This window comes from Lethenteron reissneri, chromosome 35, assembly GCF_015708825.2.
Source record: "Lethenteron reissneri isolate LAM-NWPU_2019-01 chromosome 35, ASM1570882v1, whole genome shotgun sequence".
NCBI lineage: Eukaryota > Metazoa > Chordata > Hyperoartia > Petromyzontiformes > Petromyzontidae > Lethenteron > Lethenteron reissneri.
The window spans coordinates 13652284-13678848 of NC_083813.1; the positions used below are offsets into that span (position 1 = coordinate 13652284).

The following is a 26565-nucleotide window of genomic DNA, read 5'->3' on the forward strand; positions in this document are numbered from 1 at the left end:
TCCACTGATTGGAGAGAACGTACGCTGGTAAAAGACACAACTGTAACTCTTCTTATTGGTTCTTTCGGTAAAGTCACATAGAAGGGAAGTAATAAAATAATAAAATAAAACATAATAAAATTATTCTCACGACGTTTCGGCCACAACGCAAGCAGCCGTCCTCAGGTGAAAACCAGGTCCGTCGAGGCGACAGAGTCAGACTGGTTTTCACCTGAGGACGGCTGCTTGCTGTTGTGGCCGAAACGTCGTGAGAATAATTTTATTATGTTTTATTTTTATTATTTTATTACTTCCCTTCTACGTCCCTGGAAGGGATGACGACTGACGGTCAACAATAATAATGACAGTGGCAGCCAAGGGATGGAGCGCATCCTAGAGAGAGGGATAATGCCCACGAAGGAGATGGAGCAATTCAATTGTGTGCAAGGGGCTCTGTGGATTGGTGCATCGGAGGATCGTGAGGGATGGTGACATTTTGGGGAGGCCTTTTGTCCAGCAGTGGATTAAACATCACTGACGGCAACGACGATGATGATGACAAATGTGAAGATTTATTTAAAATAATGTACGTTGAAAATGGAGCCATATTAGCAGCAGTTGCGTTGATGTGAAGACAGAAACAGCCATTGCTTGCAGATCAGCAATCAACCAGGCCTGCAAGCATAGCACAGTACAACATTTTCCAAGCGTAGTATGCGTTAATATTAGTGTGGAGTAGAGATGTACGCAGTGCGCGCAGTTGAGGACGAGCAGGTGTGCACGCTGGGGCAGGAGGTTGGCGCCGGAGATGGGGGCGATGATTCGGGATTCATGAGTGCGAGAGGCGCCGTGGAGGCGACAGCTGGAGTGGGGAGCACGGGAGCACTCGGAATGAGGAGGGGTATCGAAGCGGGAGTGTGCGCGAGCTCAGGGAGTTGTCCGGGGACCAAGGGAGAAGACTTCTCGCCGCTGCCGCTCGAGCCGTCAAGGGGACCTCGCCCCTCACGCCGTCGCCGGGCGGATGTTGGCTGAACCCCCCGCCCGGGGCAGCGTAGGAGAGGGCAGCGGCGAGCTGGGAGAGAGTCGGTGAGGTTCAGAGTGGGTGAGGTGTGGAGTAGGTGAGAGCGGGTAGCAGAGTGTGTGGTGGCAGTGGAAGGCAGTCATAGGAGTGCCTACAACGGGTGCGAGAGTAGGATTAATAAAGTGTACCCATCCTCTCGGTTGAAGCATGGTCTGCTGCTGTGTCTCTCTGGGCAATCATTGGAAGGACGTTATTAACCAGGTAGAGTCTTAACTGACTGTGATGTTTCCATCCTACCTGCCTATGTCAGCTGTTATTTCCGTCTCTCTCTCTCTATGCCTCTCTCTTAAATCTCTCATGCTCACATGTTCTTGGCATTGCACTCTCATGCCTTTTTGGATTGCACTCTCATGCTCACATGCCCTTTGGATTGCACTCTCATACTTACAGGCCCTTTGGATTGCACCCGTTGGGTTGAACTCCCTTGTCGAGGAGGCCACTCTCCTCCTATCTTATGGTTACATGCTAATTTCTCACATTAACATCATGCTAATCTCTCGCATTAACATGGCCACTTCCGTGCCCTAGTCGAGGAGACCGCTCTATCTTACAGTTACATGCTAATTTCTCACATTAACATCACTAGCCCCGGCCACTTCTTTATGACCCTTGGGCTACACCCATTTCAAACCTTTTACAACAGTCTGCCTCAGCAGCAGACCATGCTTTCCCACCTGACGGACGCTTGTGTTGCGCCCAAAACGTCGTGATTTATTTTATTTTGTACCTACGTGACTTTACCGAAAGAACCAAAGAGTATGGATTCCTGCAGTCACGAAAGCTTCAAATCATAAATATATATTCTGCTGTTTTCCACTTGTGTCCTGTCAACAAAGAAGTTAGTCAACCGATGTATGAAATGTTAATACGGAAAACAAATACATCTATCAGTAAATGAGGCTTCAATCGTTATTATATTCCAAAAGGGAGACATGCTTTTAAGAATTATAGACACATTAGCCTCATATCACAAGTGTATAATTGTCAAGGTTATATTTAAAGTACACTTCGATATGAATGTAGTTTGTAGACAACATAAGCTGGCAGGTCCTCACAAAAACAACACAGGATTATAATTGGTGCACGTGGACCTAGAAGTAAGATGTACACGGTGGGATGGTAATCCACAACTTGTCCAAAGTTGAAATTTTATTGACCATTGCTCAACACACAAGTGCACGTGAAAAATACCATCTGACAGAAAACACCTGCAGTACGTACAGACTTAAACAAAAATAGTGCTGCAGTAGTGACTCAGATCTGTTTGAACATAATTACAGGAGCCTAGTAAAATATAAGAAATGATTCTGACATTTAAAAAAATGCATTATGGTTATTATGCATAAGGCTCGGTTAAAGTTGAAACTTATTATGACAGATTCAAGATTGATCAAGATTAAGGAAGTAATTGGACAAGCTTTCGAACATCAAGGCCCAAATGCAGCAACATGTTCCAGCTTGGAAAATCTAGCAGCATGCGGCCGGTGCTGGCCTTTCACTGGAATCAGAAGGGCTGCTTCTGTATGAAGTGTGAGAACATCGTGTAGGCTGCGCGGGGGTTGTCCGTGGGCACCATGTGGCCTGCACCCTGGGGTAGACATTCGCACACGCGCCGAGAGTTAATCTGCACAGTGACATGCATGTGCAGTATTCCAATGCAGGGTAACTCAGCGAGTGTGCACTGTCAGTGACGCAATGGTACGAGACAACCACGCACTCGAGATAAGTAAGCTGCACCTATTGTCACAACATTAACTTTCCTTGTACAAGTGTAAATACTCCCTCACATATAAAGCAGCTGGGTTTCAGATGAGGCCATATGTCATCATATTTCACCATAACGGCTTCCAATTATATTGACAGAAGACAAGTCACAGTCTGACAACAAAGTACGGTGTTTTGCACATCCCTTCAGTTTTTTTACATTGACTTTACAAGACACCTTGCACCAAGGCCGCCGCTAGCATCTACGAGTTCATGACTGGAACCCTGTGAGGCTCCAAATGATGCTTACATTGTCATCACAATGCACGCTGAGGGTAAATCACGGAAACCAATAAAAAAATGCACCCATGTCCTGTGCTTTGAGGGTTGTTTGTTATTTTATGCTCGTCTTTCAGAGCCAGGTGACAGCGACTTAATGAGCAGTGTGGAGGGCCCTGAGAGCACCAATGAGTTTTGTCAGGGGGCACTTGTCAACAATATGCTACTTGGTCTATCGCCAACTACATCCACAGAGTGGGTTGTCGTCATGTTGGCCCCAGATGTGGAGATTGGCTGCACATGCCCAGTATGGAACCTCTTGAGCAGGGCCCATGCCTGGAGTGGCAGGTCAAATCCAGGAAGATGAACGTTGGGGTCAGCGACGGAGCAGTGGTTTTTAATGTCTTGCGTGGAGCAATCCTCAAGCCACCTTGGTACCACCGACAGGACCCGGTGCGGCACGTTGGTCCACACGTGGTGCCTCAATGACAAGCGGGCTCGTCGATGGTTGAACATGTTCAGGTGTAGCTGGAGACTTGTATCTGCACGAATCTTCTCCAACATTGGCCACTGCCACTTCATGACAAATGCGAGGGGAAGCCGATGTTGCTCAGCACCGGCAGCCAAAGCAGTGGGGTGGGCTGTCGTGTCCTTGTGGTTAAATGCGGTTGGATGTCAACCATCTTTGTGAGTGACGACTAACACCAGACTGGTGCACAAGACTCGGCGGTAGCAGAGCAAAGGGCGACAGCAGTTGTGTGCAGCGTCTGTGTGCCTGCACCCCAGGTTAAGCTGGCCAGTTTGCCGAAGGGGTTCTTACTTATTGTCACATTGGCTTCCGTCTTCTTCAGGTGGTCTTGGAATGTGAGAGACCTGTCTAATGTCATGCCGAGGTATACTGGAAGAGTCTCATGTTTCAGGCACTGCCTATTTAGGAGAATGTTTAATTCACAGCTTCGCTAGCATTGTGAAAATGAAACACGCTTGACACCGTTTTGCATCACCCTCGGTTAAGGGTGCAATCTGCTTCAGCATTTGGCCAGTTTGACCATGTCGGTCTTCAAGACATTCTCAAGTTCTGAGCATGTGTATGCCCGTGTGCCACGGCAGATGTCGTTGCCATAGATCAACTTTCATGATTACGTGGGTGGAAAGTCATTGGTGGAGAGGTTCAACAGAGCCTAAGCATGTAGCCCTGTGGTAGGCTGTTGACTTGCAATTTCCACGTTATTACTCTGTTCCCCATATGTATCCTGAACCGCTTGTCTTGAAGTAGCAGATCAATGGTGTCCACTGTCCACCTTGGCAAGACTCTGCATATTTTAACTAGGCCAGTGTGCCAGACCATGGAGGTAGCTGTCGGGTCGATAAATACAGCTCCTGTTTTCAGGTTTTTTTCTGGAAGCCGTGATCGATGACTGTTGTCAGTGTCTGGACTAGGTCGCAAGTACTACGTCCTCCTTGAAATCAGCCTGCTCCACATGGAAAATATTTTCCACTTCTGGGGATATGCACTGAAGTACAAAATGCCCCAGAATCTTGAGGCAATACAGCCAGCAATGATATTTGGCGATATATTGCCCAATTGTGTAGGTCTTTTCCTAGTTTTTGACATCCGCTAGATCCTTTGTAGCCTCCTTTCGTTGGGCACCCATGTGATCCAATTGACCAACCACTTCCATTGAAATGTTGTCATAGCCTGTGGTTGTGCCAGATTTTAGAATGTACCTTGTCTAGTTCCGTGATTGTGAAAGGTTCCAGATGGATCTGATTGGGGCTTCTCCAGTTGTAGTGTTGTTATTTATTGTGAGGCTGCTGTTTAACAAGCCTCTCCATTGAGGCCCTTGCGACACCTAGCAAGTAGTAGGCAACTTTGTTTCGAATTGCCAAGCTAATGGCTTGGAGCTGGTGGTTGCTGAGCTGCGCCAAGACACCAACTCAGGTTCCAGTACCCGGAATGAGTGCTTTGAGGGTAATGTTTTTAAACTCTTCTATGGGATGTGGCGCACACTACACACAGCCACTTACGACTGTGACATTTATGAGGGATGCCTCTGCATTACACATTGTTTAGAGGTGACACTTTGCACCCTGTAACTTCCTAGTACAACATCTCTGTACATGTGCAAACAAAGCAAAAACACCACACTGCATAGACCGCAAGTTTCCCACATGAAAGGGCTTTTGATAGGGCAGTCACACGATGGGGTGGCTGGGAGAGTACCTTGACGGTGAGGAAGGCAAGGTTGGAGAACTCCTTGACAAAACCGGCGATTTGGCTGCTGCCATCCTCAAAGAGCCACGGCCGCCTCTCCACTGTCACCTGCACACACCGACGCAGCCCGGGGTTCAGTGGAGCCGCACACCGCTCCGGAGACACAGCTCCACACCTCACACAAACGGTTCTTGCACCATCATCCACATTGCAAGGAATCGCTTGAATGAATGAGCACTTCAGAATACTTCTTTACGAGAATGTACTCTAGCCGTAACAGTTGCAGGTGTTGTACAAATTACTCTTAATTAAAGATTTTAGAAGGTTGAGACTGGGGGCATATTTTAGCGTCTGAAAAAAACATTCCATGTTACAGCAGCTCTGTGTCTTCAGGTTTTTCTTGAAGGGACAGGTAGAGTGCTATAATTTTTGGACTGAAGAGCATACTTCATATGAATCACTGTATTTGTTTGCACTGGAATCTAATAGGTGCCTCCCATTTGATACAAACTCAAAGCAAGAGGTACTTTACTTTTACCCACGTTCTTAGTTCCGTGAGCTATGCCACACCCAGATGCCAGCTGAAGGTATCCGAGATTTGCTTCCCACCCCTGACCACAAACAAGATGGCATCACCGCCTCTGTATAGCCCTTTCCTTACTCTTTTGTCATGGAAGACGGTTTGAAGTGGCTTTTCATGCAAACTAGTCGTCTGGCATCATAGCCCCCGAATACCCCTCAAAGTACATTACTTTCATATAGCCACCGTATCGGCAGTGATGAGCATTGCCTTGGCATGGGGCAACACAGGGCAACGTGTTTATGGCCTACGGCACTGGGCCTCCTGCTTTATGTGACATAATCAGAGACCAAACGAGGGAATTACAACCACAAACATACGAATTGTCAAATACGCAGTCACAATGTGAACAAAGCTGTCAACACCCACAGGAATGTTACAATAACACAGTATCGTGTTAAAAAAAGTCGTGCGTATGTATAAAATGTACAGCATTACAATGTGTACTTCAACACATATCATCATCATCCCACTATACATTCCACATGTCAAACTTGAAGAAGTAATCTGCCCTTCACAGTATGAAAGAGAGGAAGCTTCTAGACCAAATGGAATACCTGTGGAAATCATGAAAAGAGTGAGACCAGCTTTGGATCAAAATTATTGGACATATTTACTCAATGTTTAAACAGAGACGAAATTACATTAACTGTGGAATGATGCTTTTATCAATATTTTGTCAAAAATAAAGAAAATACCGATTTTAAGAATGACCTTTTGGCCTCATTCCACATACGTAAATTGTTTTGACAATTTAGAGGTCAACCAATCACATCCAGAAAAGCTGCATTACCACTGATTACAACCATATTCTAGAAAACACAAATTAATATCAAACGCTATAATACCTGGCTTCTGCAGACAATGAAACAGCAACTGATTCAATGGTAACTGATGCAGTCATCCCGGGCCTCACAAACCAAGGCCTGAATACACAAACATAGAAAATATCAAACTATTTGTAAAGATTGAACAGATACACTGCAGTTGTCTGGAGAAATAAAATGAGTAAAGAGTGAGACAAAGCCATTTGCTCTCAAAACTACTTCTCTCGGTGCCATTTGAAGAAACTATGAAAATTATATTAAAGAAATCAAGTCTTAGGCAATGGAGAAAAGTTTGAAACATCTCAGATTTGCTGATGACATAGTCACTGTTACAACAACAACACCAAATGAAAATAAACTAGAGGAAATTAATGAATAACTTCACAAAAGGCTGCAAAGTTAAATCTAAACGTGAGAAAAACAAAAGTAACGCAAAACAAGTTCTGTCAAATGAGAATCATTTGTGGAGGTACACAACTATTTTATAAACATTGCGATTATTGAAGGCAGACCCGGATCAACATGAAGAAGTAACGAGGACAGGAAAAGTCGGTTGGAGTGCTTCTGGAAAACGTAAGTGAATAATGCAAAGCAATACACCAATGTGCCAAAATAAGCATAGCGTTAAACAGTGCATGTTGCCTGGCACGATTTGTGGATTGAAACATGGACACTGGGAAAGACGGTGGAACAAAAACGGAATGTGCACAAAGGGTGGAGAGATGCACGTTGGGATTGCACTTGAAGACAGAAAGAGGAACATGAATCGGAGACGACGTGAAACATCATGTTGCCTTTAGAGAAAGGTGATCTAGTTTGACTAGAAGACAGCGCTATAAGGCATGATGGCTGATGGACACGGCTGGTGACAGCATGGAAACTAAAAGGAGGAAACAAGCCCCACAGTATGGCCACCATGGAGATGTAGCGATAAGACCAAGATGGGGTGTGGCATTGAAAGGCCATTAGGGATGGTGCTGATGTGGGGATGCCTTCATCCAGCCGTGGATTGACCATGGCCATTGATGATACATTTTAGTGTAGTAAAGTTAGCCACTTGTTATTAAATTGTACTTAAAAAACCCCACTCCTGCACTTTCACTCACTCATGTACTGAAATGACAACGTGCAGTCAGAAGAAATGGTGGAAGAGTGCACAGCAGAGAGCGATAGGCGGCATTACACGGTGCATGCTGGGATTAAGCATTGCTGCAAGAGCCTCTTACGACTGTCCATCATGAGCTGTGATGTCCTGCAGAAGCAGATCATTAGTGCGTCTGTCCCCGTGAAATCCACACACTCGTGAGCTCGCTCACAGACACTAATCCCACTGCGCACGGCTTCGCTCACTCCACAGCGCCAGCCCTGACTGACAGCCAGCGTCTCTTGTTACGGGTTCACAAACAGCACGACACGACGCGGCGCAGAGACCACGGACTGGGAGCGTGCGGCGGAGCGACCGCCCTGGTGCTGCACGTCTCCCAACTCCTGACTGCCCCCCCCCGAAATCCATTTCAACAAACACAGCTGTGTAAAGCCCTGTCATCGGTGCGAGTACGGAAAGTAGAAGGTCATCACGAGGTCAAATCACCATCTCTTGAACCACTAAAGTGGCTCTGACCACTCTGACCCTCTGGCCGCTGAGGCCGTAACGACACAGTCTAGACGGTGGATTAAGCCAAGAGGCTGCCGCCATTATGTGCTTTAGGTACAAGGGCATCTGAAAGCGGGGCTGCGATCGAACAGGTGGGAGGGTGTGTGGGTGGCCACAAGGCAGCCAGCGGCCAGGAGCAAACTCATTAGTGAATGGCTTTGACTTGGTGACCTGACCTCAACAGGCTGGGTGTTTTGGAAATGAAGGCAATGTAATTTCTGACAGATAAATCTGTTTCACACAAGGCACGAGAACAACCCCTTCCCCCTGCACAATTTATTTAGAGGATGAAGAACTTCAGTCCTGAGTGGTGCACAAAAGGGAACCATTATTACAAACACCACGACATAGTCACGTGTGTATGTGACTCTTAGTATATATGTGCATACGTGTGCGTGTGTATTTTATGTGAGTGGTGGAGTGGTCAGCGCATGATGCTTGTCACGGAAACCTTGGGTCGATTCCCCTGCCAGTCACAACATCGGTGGCAAGTGAAATCCGACCTTGTTCCTGGACCTTCCCTAGGTTGACTTAGCCATAAATTGAGCAGAGTGTAACCATCAGATCTGCTGTTCAAACCACTATCTTGCGTGCTGTACCTAGTTTAATAGGTGCTCGCTAACAGTTTTTGCCCAAAAACTAAGAGGCTATATTGAATATTTATCATTAAAATAGTCAATTAATTACTGAAAATGCATGAGGTATGGTTGAGAATTGAGATCCTGGTTGGAAGTTAATAAAACCCATCATCCCTCCTGGGACGATAACATGAGGAATGTTGCTGGCCGGCTTTGAGTAGGATTTACAACATTCGGCACTACAGGTGTCCCTCGATTCATGAAAGGGATGTATTCGTCAAAAACCACGCGTAAAACGAAATTTCGTGAATCGGAACGGCTTTTCCCATAAATTTAATACAAAAAATTAGGGATATATTTCAGACACCCATTGCTATATCACTTTTCACAAAAAAAAATAAAGAACAGAAATATTAAAACGATTGAATAATAATTAATAAAACTTACATAATTAACCTTCTCAGGGAACTCACCAAAAGATCAGCATGTTTGAATAAGTAGAAAGGTGATGTGGAGGTGTCACTGTTGCACTGTAGGGACACCGTGACGCCGTCGCGGATGGATGACGCAGCTTCCCAGGTGCTTCTGGTTTGATCTCGTGGCACATGCCGTGGGACATTTCGTAAACTGAACATTTGTGAAATGAAGGATGCCTGTACCACGAAGGTACACGGTACGCCTATACCAGCGGTGGCCAAATGGCATCTCCCAAGCCGTATGTGGCTCTAATCCACCATATGCGGCTCTATCAAAGGGACATAATGTAGAATGTACCATCACAGGAGCAAATAATAATTAATTAAAGTTGTACGAGTGGTATCATATTATAGACACACTTGCCTCTGCAGAACTCATGGTTTTTAGGGCTCTTGGTCTGTTACAGGTTGGCTACCCCTGGCCTATACTGTACACGATAACCACCTTAACGTGGGTACAGATACAATGACATGGCTATGCTTCCAAGAATGGGACACGGTGGGTACACCAGCATTACTATGGGTGAACGAATATGACTGGCTGTACCGATATGACGACTGCAACTGAAATAAATGTTCAGCGGCGAGGCCTAATACTACACAAACATCGCGACGCGACACAGCATGTCGTGCAGTGTGCGTCGCGTGCTATGCTCCACGGAGGTCGTCCCACATGATGCTGTGTGTGGTGTGTCACTACCTTCTGCTGCAGCGACTCCACAAACCACTCCTCCCCCAGGAAGTTGCAGGCCATGTCCACGTCCCCATTGTAGAGCAGGATCCGGTATTTCTGTCAGACATTACCACCCCAGTCATGTGGAAATGATCGAGACTCGTAAACGTTGCGGGTATTAAGAATTACCTTCTAATTATTATGTCTATGGCCATTTTTATCACCAAAATAAATTAACAAATAACACACTTTCAGCCCATGTATCTCTCTTCAAATTAAAACTCAAAGTATCTTCTCAATACATCTCATTGGCCACATGGCCAATGGATCAGTTTCAACACTTGGCATCTCATCAGCAGTCAGGCTTGCCTGAACCAATGTTGGTAAATTGGCAAATGTTTTTGGCAAGGATGCTCCCTAGGTTTTAGTTTTATAAAAAAAAATACAACACAAAATCATCAGAAGTGTTGTGGAGAATATAACTAGACAAGAAGACAACTCAGTTTAACACGTAGGCTTTCGCGACCAATATTATTCATAATCAACAGTTGTTAAGATATTAAAACACCAAACTGAAACCTTTTACAAGGAATCATGTCTGCATTAACCACAACACCTGTGGTCAGAATGCAAACAAAAAAACACTCTGATAAGATATGCATTGTCTTTGAAACTGATTGGTCCACACCAGAGACAGCTTTCTTTTGAGCCTCGTCTCAAAATGGTGTTAGACCAGAGGACACCAAAAGGCGAAAGGGTGAATAGTCTTGTTCGGCCTCAATGAGCCCCAGATTCACAAGTGAATGAAGATACGGTCTTAGGCCCTCACGATTTCCACATCCCATGGCTCGAGGGCCCCCACCCATTTCCTCCCTCCCCTCCACAAGAGGCTGCTGCTGCCGTACCAGGGCTCCGAGCAGCTTGAGGTAGTGGTCCTTCATGCTCGTGTAGGTGGACTGATAGCGCGAGCCAACTTCTGCACTGTAAGAACAAAGACCATTCACACATTCTTGAGCTCTTCACTCCTGTTGAACACTGCTTACAAATAGCATTCGTGCACAATGACACAGAAAACCACATATTCAAAGAAAGCGTGTTTATGGGTTTGGGCCAGGCAGAAGTTTGATGCCAAATTTCTTGTCAATAACCTGACAAGGTTGTCACATTTACAATTATTCATATGTGCCAATGTATTTGCCAAGAAAAAATATATATTTTAAGTTAAAAGCACAAATTATGGTAAATTTGGAAAATATAACAAGTTACATTTATTCTATTTTCAGTAGATTACACATATAAAGTCTAAATGTTAATATTGGATACAAACGCACTTAAAACTGAACGTGGTTTCCTATTCAAATGAGCAGAGGTGGTGCTCATCTCCCAATTACAGCCCTGAGCCAAGGGTGGAAATTCCACATTTATATGACGGAGGCAAGGCTATCCACAGGAAAATCACTGTTGGCTTCCCCACAAATGGTACTCATTTGATAGACCCCAGAGGGATGGCAGCCAGTGTCATCCCCCAAGATTTTAACTCACAACCTTTCAATTACAAACCACACACACACACACGGGTATGTGTATACACAGACAGCGCTCTGAGAGTGAACGTGATGGCAGGCGGTGTCGCCGGCACGCTGGCGACAGACGGCTTTACCGCCGTTATCTCCGCAGCCATCAGTGCTGCGAGCACCGCTTTGGTGTTTGGTTCCATTTACGTGCACGGCACCGGGAGGGTGTTTAGCAAGGGCGTCTGTACGGTGGTGGGAGGAACGCTTCACACACGAGGCCTCCCATCACAATTGGACCTGTGAACCCAAGTGGAAACGATGGGAATGAAAGGCTCAGGTGAGGCGAAATGGGGCCGTTTGGGGAGTCGCCGTGACAAAGGCACCTGGCCTCGAGACCTCTCCAGAGCCGCACAAGCTACGTCACGGTCTTCCAACGTCCACGTGTGGGATAGAGTGGACAGCGTGTCAACAAACACCTGCGCGTGAACTACTCAGACAATGAACCGCAATTTAAAACATGTACATCTGTGTTTCCTCGCATGAACGATTACTGGGATTTCTGAAGAAACGGGGCGGGCGACTCCCACCGCGACTCACTGCGCCCAACTCGCAGAACTCGTCCGGCCAGATGTGGGGAACATAATTTTGTCATTTTGGCAGAGCGAGGGGCATGCGTCTTCCTGCACAGCGCGGGCAGGGCAAGATGATAGTCTAGATGTTAATAGGCTGGCTCAGTCCATCATTGCCCTGATAGATAATGAGTACCACTCTGGGGATATGTCAACAGTGGTTGTCCTATGCATAAACTTCATAATATTTTATTTCCGGAATATTTTTTTATAATGGAGGAATCCGATGAGCTATAAAGCTCTTTTTCACAGATGTCAAGTAGAGGCGGGTCAACAAGCAATACAAAAAACACGATACGAGTGCAAATCACTTAAAAAAATATGTACAAATAAAAGTACCAATTTTTTTCTTACCAGGTAAAGCCCACTCAGCTATTAGTGTCTTTTTCAGAAGCGACCTGGCCACAAATGATAGCTCAACAAAGTGGCTTATCATGTAGAAATGTATAGCCACAAAGTAATACTGCTATATAAATGTAGCATTTTGTCTGTTGACTCAAGGCCGTAAAAAGGAGATGAACATTGCCTCAGTTCTCATTTGTGCAGGAAATCGGTTTTGTTAATTGTGTAATAAAGGACTCTTTCTCAGTGTCGATCTCCATTGTCCTTTATTTGGGTTCGTAGAATCTCGCTCACACGGCGTCCTCGCTCAGGCCCCCCGCGTCTCCTCCGACGATCACTCCACAGCCACCCTGCTGCTCCGTTCTGTAGCCTCACTGCTGCTCCGCCCTGCAGCCACACTGCTGCTCCACCCTGCAGTCACCCTGCTGCTCCACTCTGCAAGCCTCACTGCTGCTCCGCAGCTAGCCTTCCACAGCCTGCTAGCCCTCTGCGTCCTGACACCGATGGCTGACGGTGCCGACGTCTCCCAACACGTGGCGACCGCGCCACTCTCCCCGTACTGCCCAGCGTGGCCTCCTCCCGTTTCACTCCGTCTCAACTCCTCGATCCCCTTCCGGTTCTCTCCCTAAATCCTCTCCCCCACGTAACCCTAACTCCTCCCTCTCCTCACATGACCCAGACTCTGCCCCCCCTCAATCCTTGCTCGCATTACAATTGGTAGAAATTATTTCGTTTAAACGTTTCTATAACGGGAGATAATCTCATAGAGGTTTAGCCTGCAGAGTAGGCCTGCATGGTGTGACATTGCGGGCTGCTCGGATGCTGTTGAGGTACATGCTGTGCAGCACACACAGCTGCGAATCACGCAGGGCAGTGCAATACACACGGCATGGCATGCAGGGCGAAGCATACATTGTGCACAGTACCTGCATATCTCCCAGCTTGGAACGCCCGAGGGGATGTGCAGCGCACGCCGCACGTAGTCGTCGTTGAGGTAGGCGGCCATGTTGCTGGAGTTGACGCAGGGTGGGTCGAGACGCACCGGGCCGCGCTGGCTGTGCAACTTCCACAGCGCCGCCTGTGGGAGAGCGCACGCATTAGCTCCCCACTCGGCCGTGAGCCCAGAGCAGATGTTCCCCTGGTCGGTACCACTTGAGACGCCATATAATCACTGGTTCCAATTTGTTTACGTGGTCAATAACAGTGGATCACAGGATAACCACTCTTATATAAGCGCACAACTTTATCTATCTGTGATGAACGCTGCACTTTCCGTCGTTTTCATGCAGGGGGCGCTGCAAACCTACGCACCCCCTGCATGAACGACGAAGAAACAGGGACCTGACGTTCGATTATGTTGGAATTGATCTGCAGATGGCGGTCATCTCACACGGCCAGCTCTATGTCGCCTTATCTCGATTCCGCAATCCCAAAACAGGTGAAAGTCCGCATCGAACCGAACCCCCAGCAAGGCCATCGACTTAACGACGAGAGAAAATTCACATGAAATGTCGTTTTCAATGAAGTCTTCCAGATGTAAAATCATATAAGCGTTAGTGAAGAAATAAAAGTATCTTATTCAAAACATAACACAATTCAAGGATGTTTCATTTTAAAACTTCAAAACAGAGCATCGGGTTCTTGCGTGAATGCGTCGTTCGTGTGCAGTTTTATTTGTGCCTTTCCTGGCCAAAGGCCGTAAATGGTTGTGAGGGGGCGCCATAGGCGACCCCGAACAACCCCTAGTTTGAAAAGAGTGGGAAATCAAATAATTTATTCTTGTTAGCCTCCTATACATATTGGTACAACCATAACGTTTTGCTACCTAAGGGGGTGCCAGTTTCTGCTCTGGCCCCTAAACATTAAAAAGAAGTAAATAATATCTTTACACAATACCATTTACAAAGCATCCGAATGCAACCAGAGCCTTCAGACACTGACACATTCAGCATTCTACAACCCAGACTAGAACTAGCACGACGAATACACGTTTGAGGATAATAGGTGGAATTCATAATAATGCGTTTCCACTGCAAGAGGATTGGTAGTGGTGTATTCAAGTGCCATGGAAATGAGGTGCACAACAGACCTCACTTCATGCCAACATCCGTTGATTTGTAATGCGTTCATATACAGAAAATCCAGAACCCATCAGCCTCATCCCTCAAGCGTGAGGGGCACTGCCCGTGTGAACACAATTGGATAGAATCACATCTCACTTCCATTTTAAACTTTCTGCTGTGAACATCAGTGATACGCAAACCTAGAACAGCCAGAACATGGGGCAGTATTTTCTCCACACCTGATTTTTCCATAGCATGAACACGGTTCACAAAACAATGATCCTGAAACACATTATAGAGTTATGTGGTGAACTAGGACCCATTCATAACAGGGAGAGTCCTTGCCGATACATATCTGGCAGTTAGGCAGCATTGGTGTAATTAAGCAAATCTGACTGGTGATGACCCACTGAATGTCACAACCCATCCATAGTTTTCTTCTGTTGAAGCAATACTGCCAAGTAAAGGCACTCCCAGAAGGCCGTGTGGTCAATGGGTTGTGTAATAAAAATGTTTTATATGGAGGGACAGATATGGAAGGTGTATTATCCGTTAATTCTAGAACACAGCAGTTTGCAGTTCTTCCGGTTGCAATGCTTCCCCTTTGGTTCCCACGAAAGTACAGCATGACCGTGACAGGCATACCTCGACATGCAAGTGCTGGAATTTGTGTTGACTGAAGAGAAAACGATGGTACCATGGCAAAGCCCACTCTGTCGTCCGACTGTTGCAGACAGGTGTGAGACAATATGCAGGGAGATCAAGATGAGCACACAACAGGATTAGGGTTTATTCAAGCATTGTGGTCCCACATTTCCGTACACAAAATGCAACCGTCCGCTATTGCGATGGAAAGTGTGCGTGTGCCTGCAGCGTTCAATGGGATCAAGATGGCTGGTCACACGGTGCACCGCAAGGCCGTGACAAATGCTCAGTGGAACCGTTGTAGATCCTATGATTTCACAACCCGCCAAAAGCACCACATTTTTTACTTCCCGTTGCACAAATATGTAGATTTAGAATTTAAAACGGCCCTACAAATTATTCACTTTCTCATAAAACATTTGCAGTACTTTTAGCGGTTTTAATGTTATTGGTGCGCGGCGTCCACACATTTGTTTTGAGCAGTGACAGCGACAGTGCGCAGTCCGGAGGGGTTAGGAACTACTGCACTAATCGATCAAATAACAATGCTGCAATAATAATAATGCCTTTGGGAGCCTTCTTGGCACTTCTACCTAAAACCATAAACGAGAAACGGCACTTACGCGGCAGGAGGGGGCACGCCCCCGGCACAGGGCGCGTACAGGTTGTAGATGTTCAGTCCGATGCCCCCAACCACCACAGACACTTTCTCTACCTGCAGCAGCAGCAGCATCAGAAGCAGATACATCACTTGCCTGGGCAGCACACCTCGCCCAGCTACGCGCACGCACGCAAGCAAAGCCCTGAGAATTCACGGCAGTTGCAACAGCACAGCTATGGAGGGGGATTAAACCAAGGTGATCTTGTGTGCGATGGATTACAATATCTCTTCCTGAATTTGTGCCTAATACTGTGGGTAGGTGTCTCACCAGCTTGGAGCACTGCGGGTCACCAGGGCTAAAGAAGTTGCACTTTCCTTCCGAGCAGCAGTGCTGCTGCAGATTCACCCACAGGCTAGGGAGTAGGAAGGAGGAAACATTCACCTTGGACTTTAGATTCATCACTCAAGTCTATAGAGCAAATAAATGGGAATGAACGAGGTGTCTCCATGTCGAGTTCAATAAAGAAGCATGTGGCCATTATAGACTGTAGGGGCTACTCAGGCTGTGTAGCTGCGAAACCTTTCCATCTGCCGAGAAACACAACCCCCCCGCCCTCACGCTGGACTGGAGGGGTCGCAGGGCAGTCGAGACAAACCAGGCTCCCTCTGCTGCGATCACTCCATCAGCCCCAGTGCCAAGAATTTAATTTTCCCAGAGTTTATGTCAAACGTCACTACGACATTAAGCAAAGCTATTACACTCGAAAATAAATAAATAAATGCCTTCAAATGTTTCTTTGATGTCAGTACTTACAGAAACTAAAAAAAATCAATTGAAACATGCCTGGGCAGCTAATTAGGATATCTCTTAATCCAAGGCATTCCCATGGACTGTGGACTGATGGTGATTTCTGAGCTTAGGGCCGGCTCGTGTGGCTAGCGCTCCCAGGAATGCCCTTACCTTAACCCCTAATTCTAACCTTAATCTCTAACCCACTATACCTAGTCCCTAATGACTGACCCCTAACACTAGTCCAAAATGCCTTACCTTAAACCAACGAACCATCATGACACAACAAGTACAATGTGCTGGGTGACGGTATAAATTTTGGCACTGTGACACGTTCAGAATCATAATATGTACCGTTCAAATTGCTATAACCTTTTTTTCGGAGATGTTACATTGGTTCAACAAATGTCGTTACTGTTGTTCACTATTCATGGGCATCCAGCCCGGTGTCTCAGCAGAAGAGCGAGAGGCGTGCAATCGGAAGGTTGCGAGTTTGAATCCTAGTTGGGGATTTGGCTCAGGCCATCATTCATTTAGGATCAATAAAATACGAACCGCTTTGTGGATATACTCGATCCCAAAAGAGGAATAAAGAGTTTACACCACTGGCACAGGGTTCTAAACAGGAGATGAGCATCAACTAAATGCTCATTTGGGCAGTAAATCCCTTAAGACTTTTTTTGGATTATTTATGAAAGTTTTCATTTCAAAAATAAAATAAACACCTTCAAAATATAGTTGATTGCGAGAGCTGCTTCAAGATGATTACTGCGGAATATTAAAATATGTATTTACTTCATTCACTGGAGATGATGTCATCCACAATTTGCGTGAGTAACCACGGAACCCCTACAGAAACCACATGTTACCCTCAGGGACCATATTGCCCGTGAATGCTATTTGTTAAAAACTCAAATCGCTAACATCTGAAAATCTTAACAAGCCAATGATTTGAGTGCATTGAAAGTGTTGGTTTATTGATGGGATTCCATCAGGCACGGGTGGTCGGTTTCCTTGACCCAGCAACCTCCCGCACCCCTCTCACTTCACATGCAGTGGCGTGAGCAGCAGGGGGTGTAGTAAGTGGAGGAATGTGGTGCGGCTCCGTAATCGCTGCAATGGAGGCGAGGGTATCATCAGTGCCGCGAGGGCATCATCAGTGCCAGGAGCGCGGACGGGCAACGTAGGTGACTTCTACCATGAAGCAGTGGGGGAAGGGGGTGGGAGCGATGAGTGTGGGGGAGTGAGGGGTGGATAGGAACGAAGGGAGGAGGGAATGTTGGGAGCTTGGAAGCAACAGATTCTAAGAGGCACTTACTCCTCCCCGATCAGTCCGTGGTAGTAGGCAAAATAAACGATGGAGTTGTCGTTGATCTCAAAGCTGGAAAGGCCATTTCCCACCGCCATTCCCTGCCAGACACACAAAGCACACACAGTACACACCATGCCATGTACACACAGCAAACACCTCACACACCATGCGACAAACATACCACCACAGCGCCTTCATAATCAGAAACATCTCAAAACTCTCATTATCGACCTAAATCAGCCACGCCAGGTGCCATTCACTACACCAAACATCCCTCCGCAATCTAGAGAAGACAGAGGTCGACTATGCATCATGAGAAGACAGATCTATGACGATTGTAATTATTCACGTGCCAATTGCATGCGAGTTGGTCTCTTGTGAAGTGAGCAACTTGGTCAGGTGGTGCCACTGTTGTAATCTATTTTGAGATAGACTCAAACAGAGGCCCACAGATTCGTGATTGTGGAGTGAGCACGAGTGAATGTGGAGTGAATGAGTGAATGTGTAGTGAGTGTGAATGATTGAGTAGGTAGTGTGGGTGTGTAGCGTGTGATTGTGTAGTGAGCGATAATGCAGCGAGTATAAATATTGTGTAGTAATTGTGAGTGATTGTGTAGAGAGTGTGAGTGATGGTGTAGTGAACGATTACGCAGCGAGTGTAAATAATTGTGCAGTGAGTGCGAGTGTAGCGAGTGTGTAGTGAGCGAGTGGCTGTGTTGTAAGCAGTCACGTTGAAGACAGAGTCATAGACAACGCCCCTGTGGAGATGGCGGCCTTTCAAGCAATGGCCACTGCCATTATCACAGCCGCGGGGCTCCGGGGAAATGTCGTGCGTAAGCGGCGCATTGGAAGCGGGACAAAGCGAGGTAGAGGACGGTGAGCATTGCGCTACAAAACGATCCAAGTCAGGGATGCCGGCGGCAGGAATGGCAGCCAAGTCTGGCAGCCGGGACAGGCGTAGGCGCAGGATGGCAGAAGCCAGGGCAGAAGGTTGGGTGGGGGAGAGATTACGCTTCTAAATAGACTGGTAACAAATGCCAGCACTGTATACGCACTCGGTGCTGTGAATTCCAGATCTCGGCCATCTCTCTCGTCTATATTTGAAAATGTTTTTTTTGGGGTCTCTCACAATGATAGTAAAGTGCTGCGGAGTGTCACACGCTAAAAGGCGAGCGTGCCGGGCTCCACGGGGAGGGCGGCTGGGAGCCTGGCTCCAGCGTTATCCACCCTGGCGCCGAAGCTTGGGCCGAGACCGCGGGGGTGGTACGCAGCACCACTCTGCCCGGCCGCCCGTGCTATCGCGCCAGTGAGAGCTGGACGGCGATACGGAGCCAGAGCCTGGGTAATCTTTCTTCTCTGCTTGCACCGTAGCATGGAGCCATGGGCTGCATTGACATGAACACGCAAACGCGATAATAGAAACTGCACACTAAATGAGGCTGTTTTGTGCACTGAACACAAATGGAGTGCGTATTGAACCGATGGTGCTGAGGCCAATTAGAGCAATGGGCTATTGTAAAGAACATTTTTTAAGTCCTGGGGTCAATGCATACAACAAAGTGGGTACAATATTCCCTGAGCTTGAGTTTAAATCAGGGCCACTCAAGGGAGATGTTCACTTGAGGTGTTGAATGCCTGATATGCATGGCTTCAAAGTAGATCTATATAAAAGGGAAATTTGTGATTATGTGTGTCTGTTCAAAATGTTTAGCGTACTTCCCGACATGCAACAAACTTGAAACTTGCCATGTGGGTACTTTCCAGACTGTACACCATGCAAACATTATAAAAATAGACTTTAGTATTTTTTTGGGGGGGGGCTCAATAATGTATATATTTTGCACGGCAAGCGAGCTGTGACGTCACATCTCTGTCATGTGACCCGCGTGTGCGGAAGCGTAACGGAGTGTGCCTGCTGACGTCACGCATCCCCCCCCCAACCCTCCGCGAGGTAAGTGCCATACAAATGTGTTGCGGGTCTAAGGCGTTCGTTGCGCAGCATTGCTGCTTTATTATTGCAGTCGTTTACTGCCGTACGCACCCTGAAAGTTGTGTGTGTCTGCAGCAAGCGCGTGTATGTGTGCCTATGGACGCGCGCGGGCGCGCGTGCGTGTGTGTGGGGGGAGTGGTAGTGTAGTGGTTAGCGCGCTGCGCTACGAACCCGGCGACCCGAGTTCGATTCCCGCTCACGGCCACCACCGGTGACGATTATTTTAACCGGTCCTGGGCCTCCCTTAGGTCGACTTAGCCTCAAACGAGTAACTGGTGTGTTGTGTGTGAACATCGCCACTGGGGAGACAAAGGCGGCCGGGCATGGTAATCCAAGTCCCGGGCGAAGCCGGGTAGTATAGTTAAAGCATAAAAGAAAAGTGTATAGTGTGATTTGAGTGTATTCTTCTTTCAAGAAATAGAGTTCAAAGAATACTGCTCACGTATTTTCAAACAATGCCTTAAAAGGAAAATATGCATGATCATCAATATTTTCCCAGCCCGTTGCCTATTATATATACCGTCTTCTAGTGCTATTGATGAATGTGTTGACTTTTTGGTTATTTGAGCGCATGCACCACTGCCACTGGAGCATCACAAACGGAACGTGCACACACACATTGGGTAATTCATTGTCACAGCCACTGGACAGGCACCTCGGATGTCACCATCTATCGCGTATGCAGCACCAATGTCACACAGCACAGCACTGATTGATGGGCCCATAGCAACACCATGCATTGTGAATGATTTAGAACTGCAAGCATCTCTTTCAAAATTACATTTACAACATTTAAAATGGAGAAAACACGCATTCTTATACAAACAACACTGTAGACATGTGTGGCAAGTGAAGCAAGTGAAGCAAGTGAAGCAAGTGAAGCAAGGGAGCACAGAGATCACGCAGGGAGAGGAAAGCAGAAGTGTGATGTGAAAATAATTGAAGGCTCCGTTTCGGTTAATCAACTCTAGAATGTAGCTGGAATCTGACGTGATGAGATTTGTATCCACGAGGCTCTTGTTTAAATGCCTCGGCAACTCAAAGCGCCTAACATTTAATCTCAACCATTCTGATGTCCCGGTGTCGTCTAGCCACGGGAACTCCAGCGGCAGCTGTCCCCTTTCGATACAGGCCCTAACTAGCAACTAAGAAGAAAGGCCTCGAATGTCCCAGACTCCTTGCATCACGTGCCCTTCCTCTGTGCCCTCCGACCCCAGCATGTGCACACCCTCACCTTGAGGTTGATGCTGGGATCCTCCATGACGCGCACGGCGAGGGTGGGCAGGTAGAAGCCCGCGTAGCTCTCCCCCGTCAGGTACAAGTCGTGTTTGCTCCACTCCGGGAACTTTGCAAAGAAGCTCTTTAGCGCCAGGTAGTTGTCCATGGACACCTGTGAGCAGGCAGCAGAGGAGGACGACGCCGACAAGAGCTGTGGGACGAGTCGGAAAAGCCTTCGAGTGTGCTGGCCGACACTGCGCTATTGTTACTGGATTTAATTGGACACGCTATGCCTTGCTTTGTATTTTATTTGTTCACGCAGGTAAGAAATAATCAGCCTTAAGTTGTTTTACAAGAATGGACCTTGGAGAAAAAAAGAAAACTACAGCATCGTAGACAATGAGTAGCAAACACGTTGAGGAAAACAATATTCAAGTTATGAGCCGCTCAGGTAACACTGGCAGCAGGTAACACAGACATATAATACAGCAACTGGAAAAGGGTTCCCTCAGCACACGTGTGAGAAAAGTAAAAGGCAAAAGTGTTGAGCAAATATGATGAAGTGGTGATGTTAGTATGATAGTGTTGAAAATAGAGATTTTGAGTGACATATAACACAATATAGATGTGGAGTGTTGATATTGAGTGATGTGTGATGCTGTTTCGCTGTTAAATGTTAAAACCATTGATTGTAAATACTGAGGCAGAGTGAGATAAGCATAATTGGTAGATCGATCTTGGGTGGTGTCGGGAGACCTGGTCATCGCCGGTCGTGTAGTTCTTGTCGGCCGAGTAGGAGAAGCCCACTCCGGCTGGGGCCTCAAGGTAGAGCACGCTGGAGATCTGGGCAAAGGAGAGCACGGGTACAAAGGGCGAGTTCCTTCCCAACATTGGGTGTGTTTGCTGGTGGACTACGTGTGTGAGCGTGTGCACGCATGTATAAGCGTGTGTGCGCGCGTGTGCGAGCGTGTGCGAGTGTGTGTGAGCATGTGTGAGCATGTGTGCGAGCGTGTGCGAGCGCGTGTGCGAGCGTGTGCGAGCGTGAGCGTGTGTGAGCGTGTGCGCGAACGCGTGTGCGAGCGCGTGTGCGTGTGCGCGTGTGTGAGCGTGTGTGTGCGCGAGCGTGTGTGCGTGGGTCGCTGCGGTGCCGACGTCAGAAGCGGACGGCGTCGTGGTGCCGAGCTCGGCGTTGGGCTCCGCTCACCTTGTTCCAGGCGTACGGATTGTAGAGCAAAGACACCCCATCAGGTTGTACCTGCCAATCACATGCACAACTGTGAATGGGGTGGTATCTTATCATAGATTTAGTCATATAAATTACAATGTTTCACCTGGATAATACCTTGCAATGGAACATTTTGTTTGCAGGGGTGTAAATTGACGAGTACATAGCAAACATGGAATGACACGTACACAACCAATTAATCTGTAACTTGTTCAGTTTGCATACATTTACAAGCGAATTCAGATGTGCAAACTGCCGTTACATGTACACTATTCTTCAGCTGTAATGATTGTAAACGTTGCGGGATGATGTTCAATAAGTTGAGACTGGCGGCATATTGAAATGTGTCTGGGAGATCGTTCTGTGTTGAAGCAGCTCTCTATCTCAGAGCGCTGCTGATTTGCCTCTTAATGCAGAACATAGTTGAATTAGTTATGATTTGGGATCCGAGGGCATAGTTATTGTTGGAGTAAAATGATAGTTGTTTTGCGTTAATTAAGGAGGGGCATTTAAATGTATACATGTGGACTTAATTATTTCCCATTTTCTAGCACCAGACCACTCAGGAAAGTCTGACTCGGAGCAGCGGCTGCCTGTGGGGTCATACCAGGTAGGGTCCGTGTTCTGCCAACAGCCCCTCCATGGAGCTACAGCCGGGGCCTCCGTTCAGCCACAGAACCAGGGGGTCCTTGGAGGGGTTACTCTGAGACTCCACAAACCTCGGACACACATGCACACACGTAACTATACATACCTGCACGCACATGGGCACGGAAGCACTCGTGTACCACAAGAAGTCGCTATTTGCCATCAAGTGATTGTGACATCACGCCAGAGCTTGTTCTAGGCTACATGCACTTTGAGACGGTGTGAAATGTTGAAGGCTCACTGGCAGCAAGTCACAGGGCAAGCCCATGTGTAATAATTTGACTGAGATGGCTGGCACCACGTGTGCTTCCCACTGCGTCAACTGGTTAAACGCCATGCACACACGAGCACACACGAGTACAGACACCGGAAGTGAGACCCGAGCGAGACTGCATCGTGAATGAGGAGCCACTGGTGTGCGGCCACCTCAGCTGTCGCATGTCAATAATGACATGGTCCTCACATGGTCCTCACACGTGCACAGCGACAACTGAAGCATGACAACTGCACCCTCGGACTCGGCAATGCTGGTTTTCGTTTTCATTGACATGCTAAAAGTATTTTTTACAAATAGGATTTGAACTCACAACCTTCCGATTGCGAGTCTGCGTGAATGAGTGATTGCCACTCACTCACCAGTAGTGCAGGTGGTGGGTGAATGAGTGATTGCCACTCACCTGTGGTGCAGGTGGTGGGTGAATGAGTGATTGCCTCTCACTCACCAGTGGTGCAGGTGAATGAGTGACTGCTACTCACCAGTGGTGCAGGTGAATGAGTGATTGCCACTCACCTGTGGTGCAGGTGGTGGGTGAATGAGTGATTGCCTCTCACTCACCAGTGGTGCAGGTGAATGAGTGATTGCTACTCACCAGTGGTGCAGGTGAATGAGTGATTGCCACTCACTCACCAGTAGTGCAGGTGCAGGTAAATGAGTGATTGTCACTCACCAGTGGTGCAGGTGAATGATTGCTACTCACTCACCAGTGGTGCAGGTGAATGAGTGATTGCTACTCACTCACCAGTAGTGCAGGTGAATGAGTGATTGCTACTCATTCACCAGTGGTGCAGGTGAATGAGTGATTTCTACTCACTCACCAGTGGTGCAGGTGAATGAGTGATTGCTACTCACTCACCAGTGGTGCAGGTGAATGAGTGATTGCTACTCACTCACCAGTGGTGCAGGTGAATGAGTGATTGCTACTCACTCACCAGTGGTGCAGGTGAATGAGTGATTGCTACTCACTCACCAGTGGTGCAGGTGAATGAGTGATTGCTACTCACTCACCAGTGGTGCAGGTGAATGAGTGATTGCTACTCACTCACCAGTGGTGCAGGTGAATGAGTGATTGCTACTCACTCACCAGTGGTGCAGGTGAATGAGTGATTGCTACTCACTCACCAGTGGTGCAGGTGAATGAGTGATTGCTACTCACTCACCAGTGGTGCAGGTGAATGAGTGATTGCTACTCACTCACCAGTGGTGCAGGTGAATGAGTGATTGCTACTCACTCACCAGTGGTGCAGGTGAATGAGTGATTGCTACTCACTCACCAGTGGTGCAGGTGAATGAGTGATTGCTACTCACTCACCAGTGGTGCAGGTGAATGAGTGATTGCTACTCACTCACCAGTGGTGCAGGTGAATGAGTGATTGCTACTCACCAGTAGTGCAGGCGCTTGGTGCCGGACGCGTCGAGGTAGCCCGAGTAGTGGCGGAAGGCCGGCTGCTTGGCCAGGCCGGGCAGGTAGGAGATCTCATCCTCCACAGGCGCCGCCAGCACCAGCACGCCCGCACTTGCCCCCAGCAGTAGCAGCAGCAGCATCATCGTCATCGTCGTCGTCCTGTTGACAAGGGCGCGGGGCTCCGTGTTATTCCGTGGCGACTCACGGCCATGGCACACGCACTGCCTGCTGGTTCACTCCTCTGGGGCATTCTCCTACAAAACTTCACAAGACTCCGCTGGCGATATCGTCTTTCCGCCAGTGATCTGGCGACAGACGTGGTTAGGGGCCATCCATTTAGTCCGTACGCATGGAGGGGGGAGGGGGGTAACCCAAACGCGTAGCTTTCGTATGGGGGGGGGAGGTCTACTGACAATGTGCGCATAGCAAATGGGGGGGGGGGGGGGTGAAGCCTCGACAATAATTTGTCTCCAGTGGCCTTCAAATGAGTTGTATAGTCTGGCAGTGGACTATCGGTTTGCTTAAACACGTCAATATTATTATTAATCCTTGATCGTTTCTGCGTCGATTAAATATCGGCCGTTCTATAGGAAACGGGAGGGGGGGGGGGTGTGCGTCAGACGAACCTTCGCAGGTGGGAGGGGGGGTCCGTGTGCCTCCAGGGAGGGGGCGAGGGGTCAAGTTGACAGGTTTTTGCGTCCCCACGGCATATGGATGATGGCCCCTGAGTACAGGAGAGTACTGCCGAGTGTCCGCGGCTGCCTGGTGTTGTTACCTCTCAGGGTGCCGTCTCCGCACGGACCCAGAGAGCCACGCAGCTCGTAGCCCTCACCGCAACTCCCCGAACCCCACACAACACAAGGCCGCTCGTGCCGCCCCCGCAGCAGCAGCAGCAGCCCCCAGTGGAGCCCGGCACAGCACACGGCGAGCGGCGCACAGCGACAGGCGACGTCGCGTCAGGCGCCGCGGCGTCTACGAGCAACAGGCGGTGGGGCCCTCGCACCTCAAGCAGCAGCAGCAGCAGAAGAAGCACCTCAAACAGCAGCTCCTGAAGCAGAAGCAGCAGCAGCAGCAGCCAGAGTCGCCGGGTCCAAAGCGGAAGCCGGGGCAGCAGCGGCCCCAGTCAGCTGATCTGCGGTCACGTGATACGAGCCACACGCGAGTCAGCTGATCTGCGGTCACGTGATATGAGCCACACGCGAGTCAGCTGATCTGCGGTCACGTGATACGAGCCACACGCGAGTCAGCTGATCTGCGGTCACGTGATACGAGCCACACGCGAGTCAGCTGATCTGCGGTCACGTGATACGAGCCACACGCGAGTCAGCTGATCTGCGGTCACGTGATACGAGCCACACGCGAGTCAGCTGATTTACCGAGCGATCGTCGCTCGTGGTGATTGACGCGTCACCTCAACTGAAATTTTAAGATCACATCGATTATATTGGTAAAAAGACAAAAATAAAAATTGGGTTTCTGTATCGACACAAGCACTGCTTCCCCCCTATGTTCCGTTTGGAATTGATAAAAGCTACCATACTGCCTCTACTTGATTACTGTGACGTCGTGTATAAATCAGCCCCCAGTACTGTACTGAAGAAGCTTGACTCAATGTATCACTCGGCCTTAAGATTTGCATTGAACTGCCCATATCGGACTCACCACTGTGATCTCTACATTGGGTCAAACTTAACATCTCTCAATGTTCTACGGCTTGTGCATCAGATCTTATTTATTCATGATGTAATTACAAAAAAAAATCCGCAGATTACCTGCTGGATCTCCTCTCTGTTTAAAAGAACAAATTTGACCTAAGGTCTTCGCTCATTTACCAGCTTCACATTCCCTATTGCCGTACAA

General features: G+C 47.9%; 1 protein-coding gene across 4 annotated transcripts; it reads right to left on the minus strand.

Annotated features, from left to right (window-relative positions):
• Positions 1-2183: 2183 nt before the first annotated feature.
• LOC133350991 (lysosomal protective protein-like) lies at positions 2184-25870 on the minus strand. 4 transcript variants are annotated; one of them, XM_061565876.1, is made up of 15 exons: positions 25739-25870; positions 24685-24864; positions 22983-23094; positions 22355-22405; positions 21907-21993; positions 21167-21322; positions 17949-18040; positions 16169-16253; positions 15863-15954; positions 15240-15318; positions 13458-13609; positions 10952-11027; positions 10074-10163; positions 5268-5366; positions 2184-2648 (listed from the first exon to the last, which is right to left on the minus strand). In XM_061565876.1, the coding sequence occupies exons 2-15, from the start codon at positions 24852-24854 to the stop codon at positions 2565-2567; spliced, it is 1425 nt and encodes a 474-aa protein (XP_061421860.1). In that variant the 5' UTR covers positions 24855-24864; positions 25739-25870; the 3' UTR covers positions 2184-2564. The 4 variants fall into 4 exon arrangements, with proteins under 4 accessions (XP_061421860.1, XP_061421857.1, XP_061421858.1 ...); XM_061565873.1 differs by having other exon boundaries at positions 25709-25857; XM_061565874.1 differs by lacking the exon at positions 25739-25870 and adding an exon at positions 25481-25684.
• Between the last annotated feature and the right edge of the window lie 695 nt (positions 25871-26565).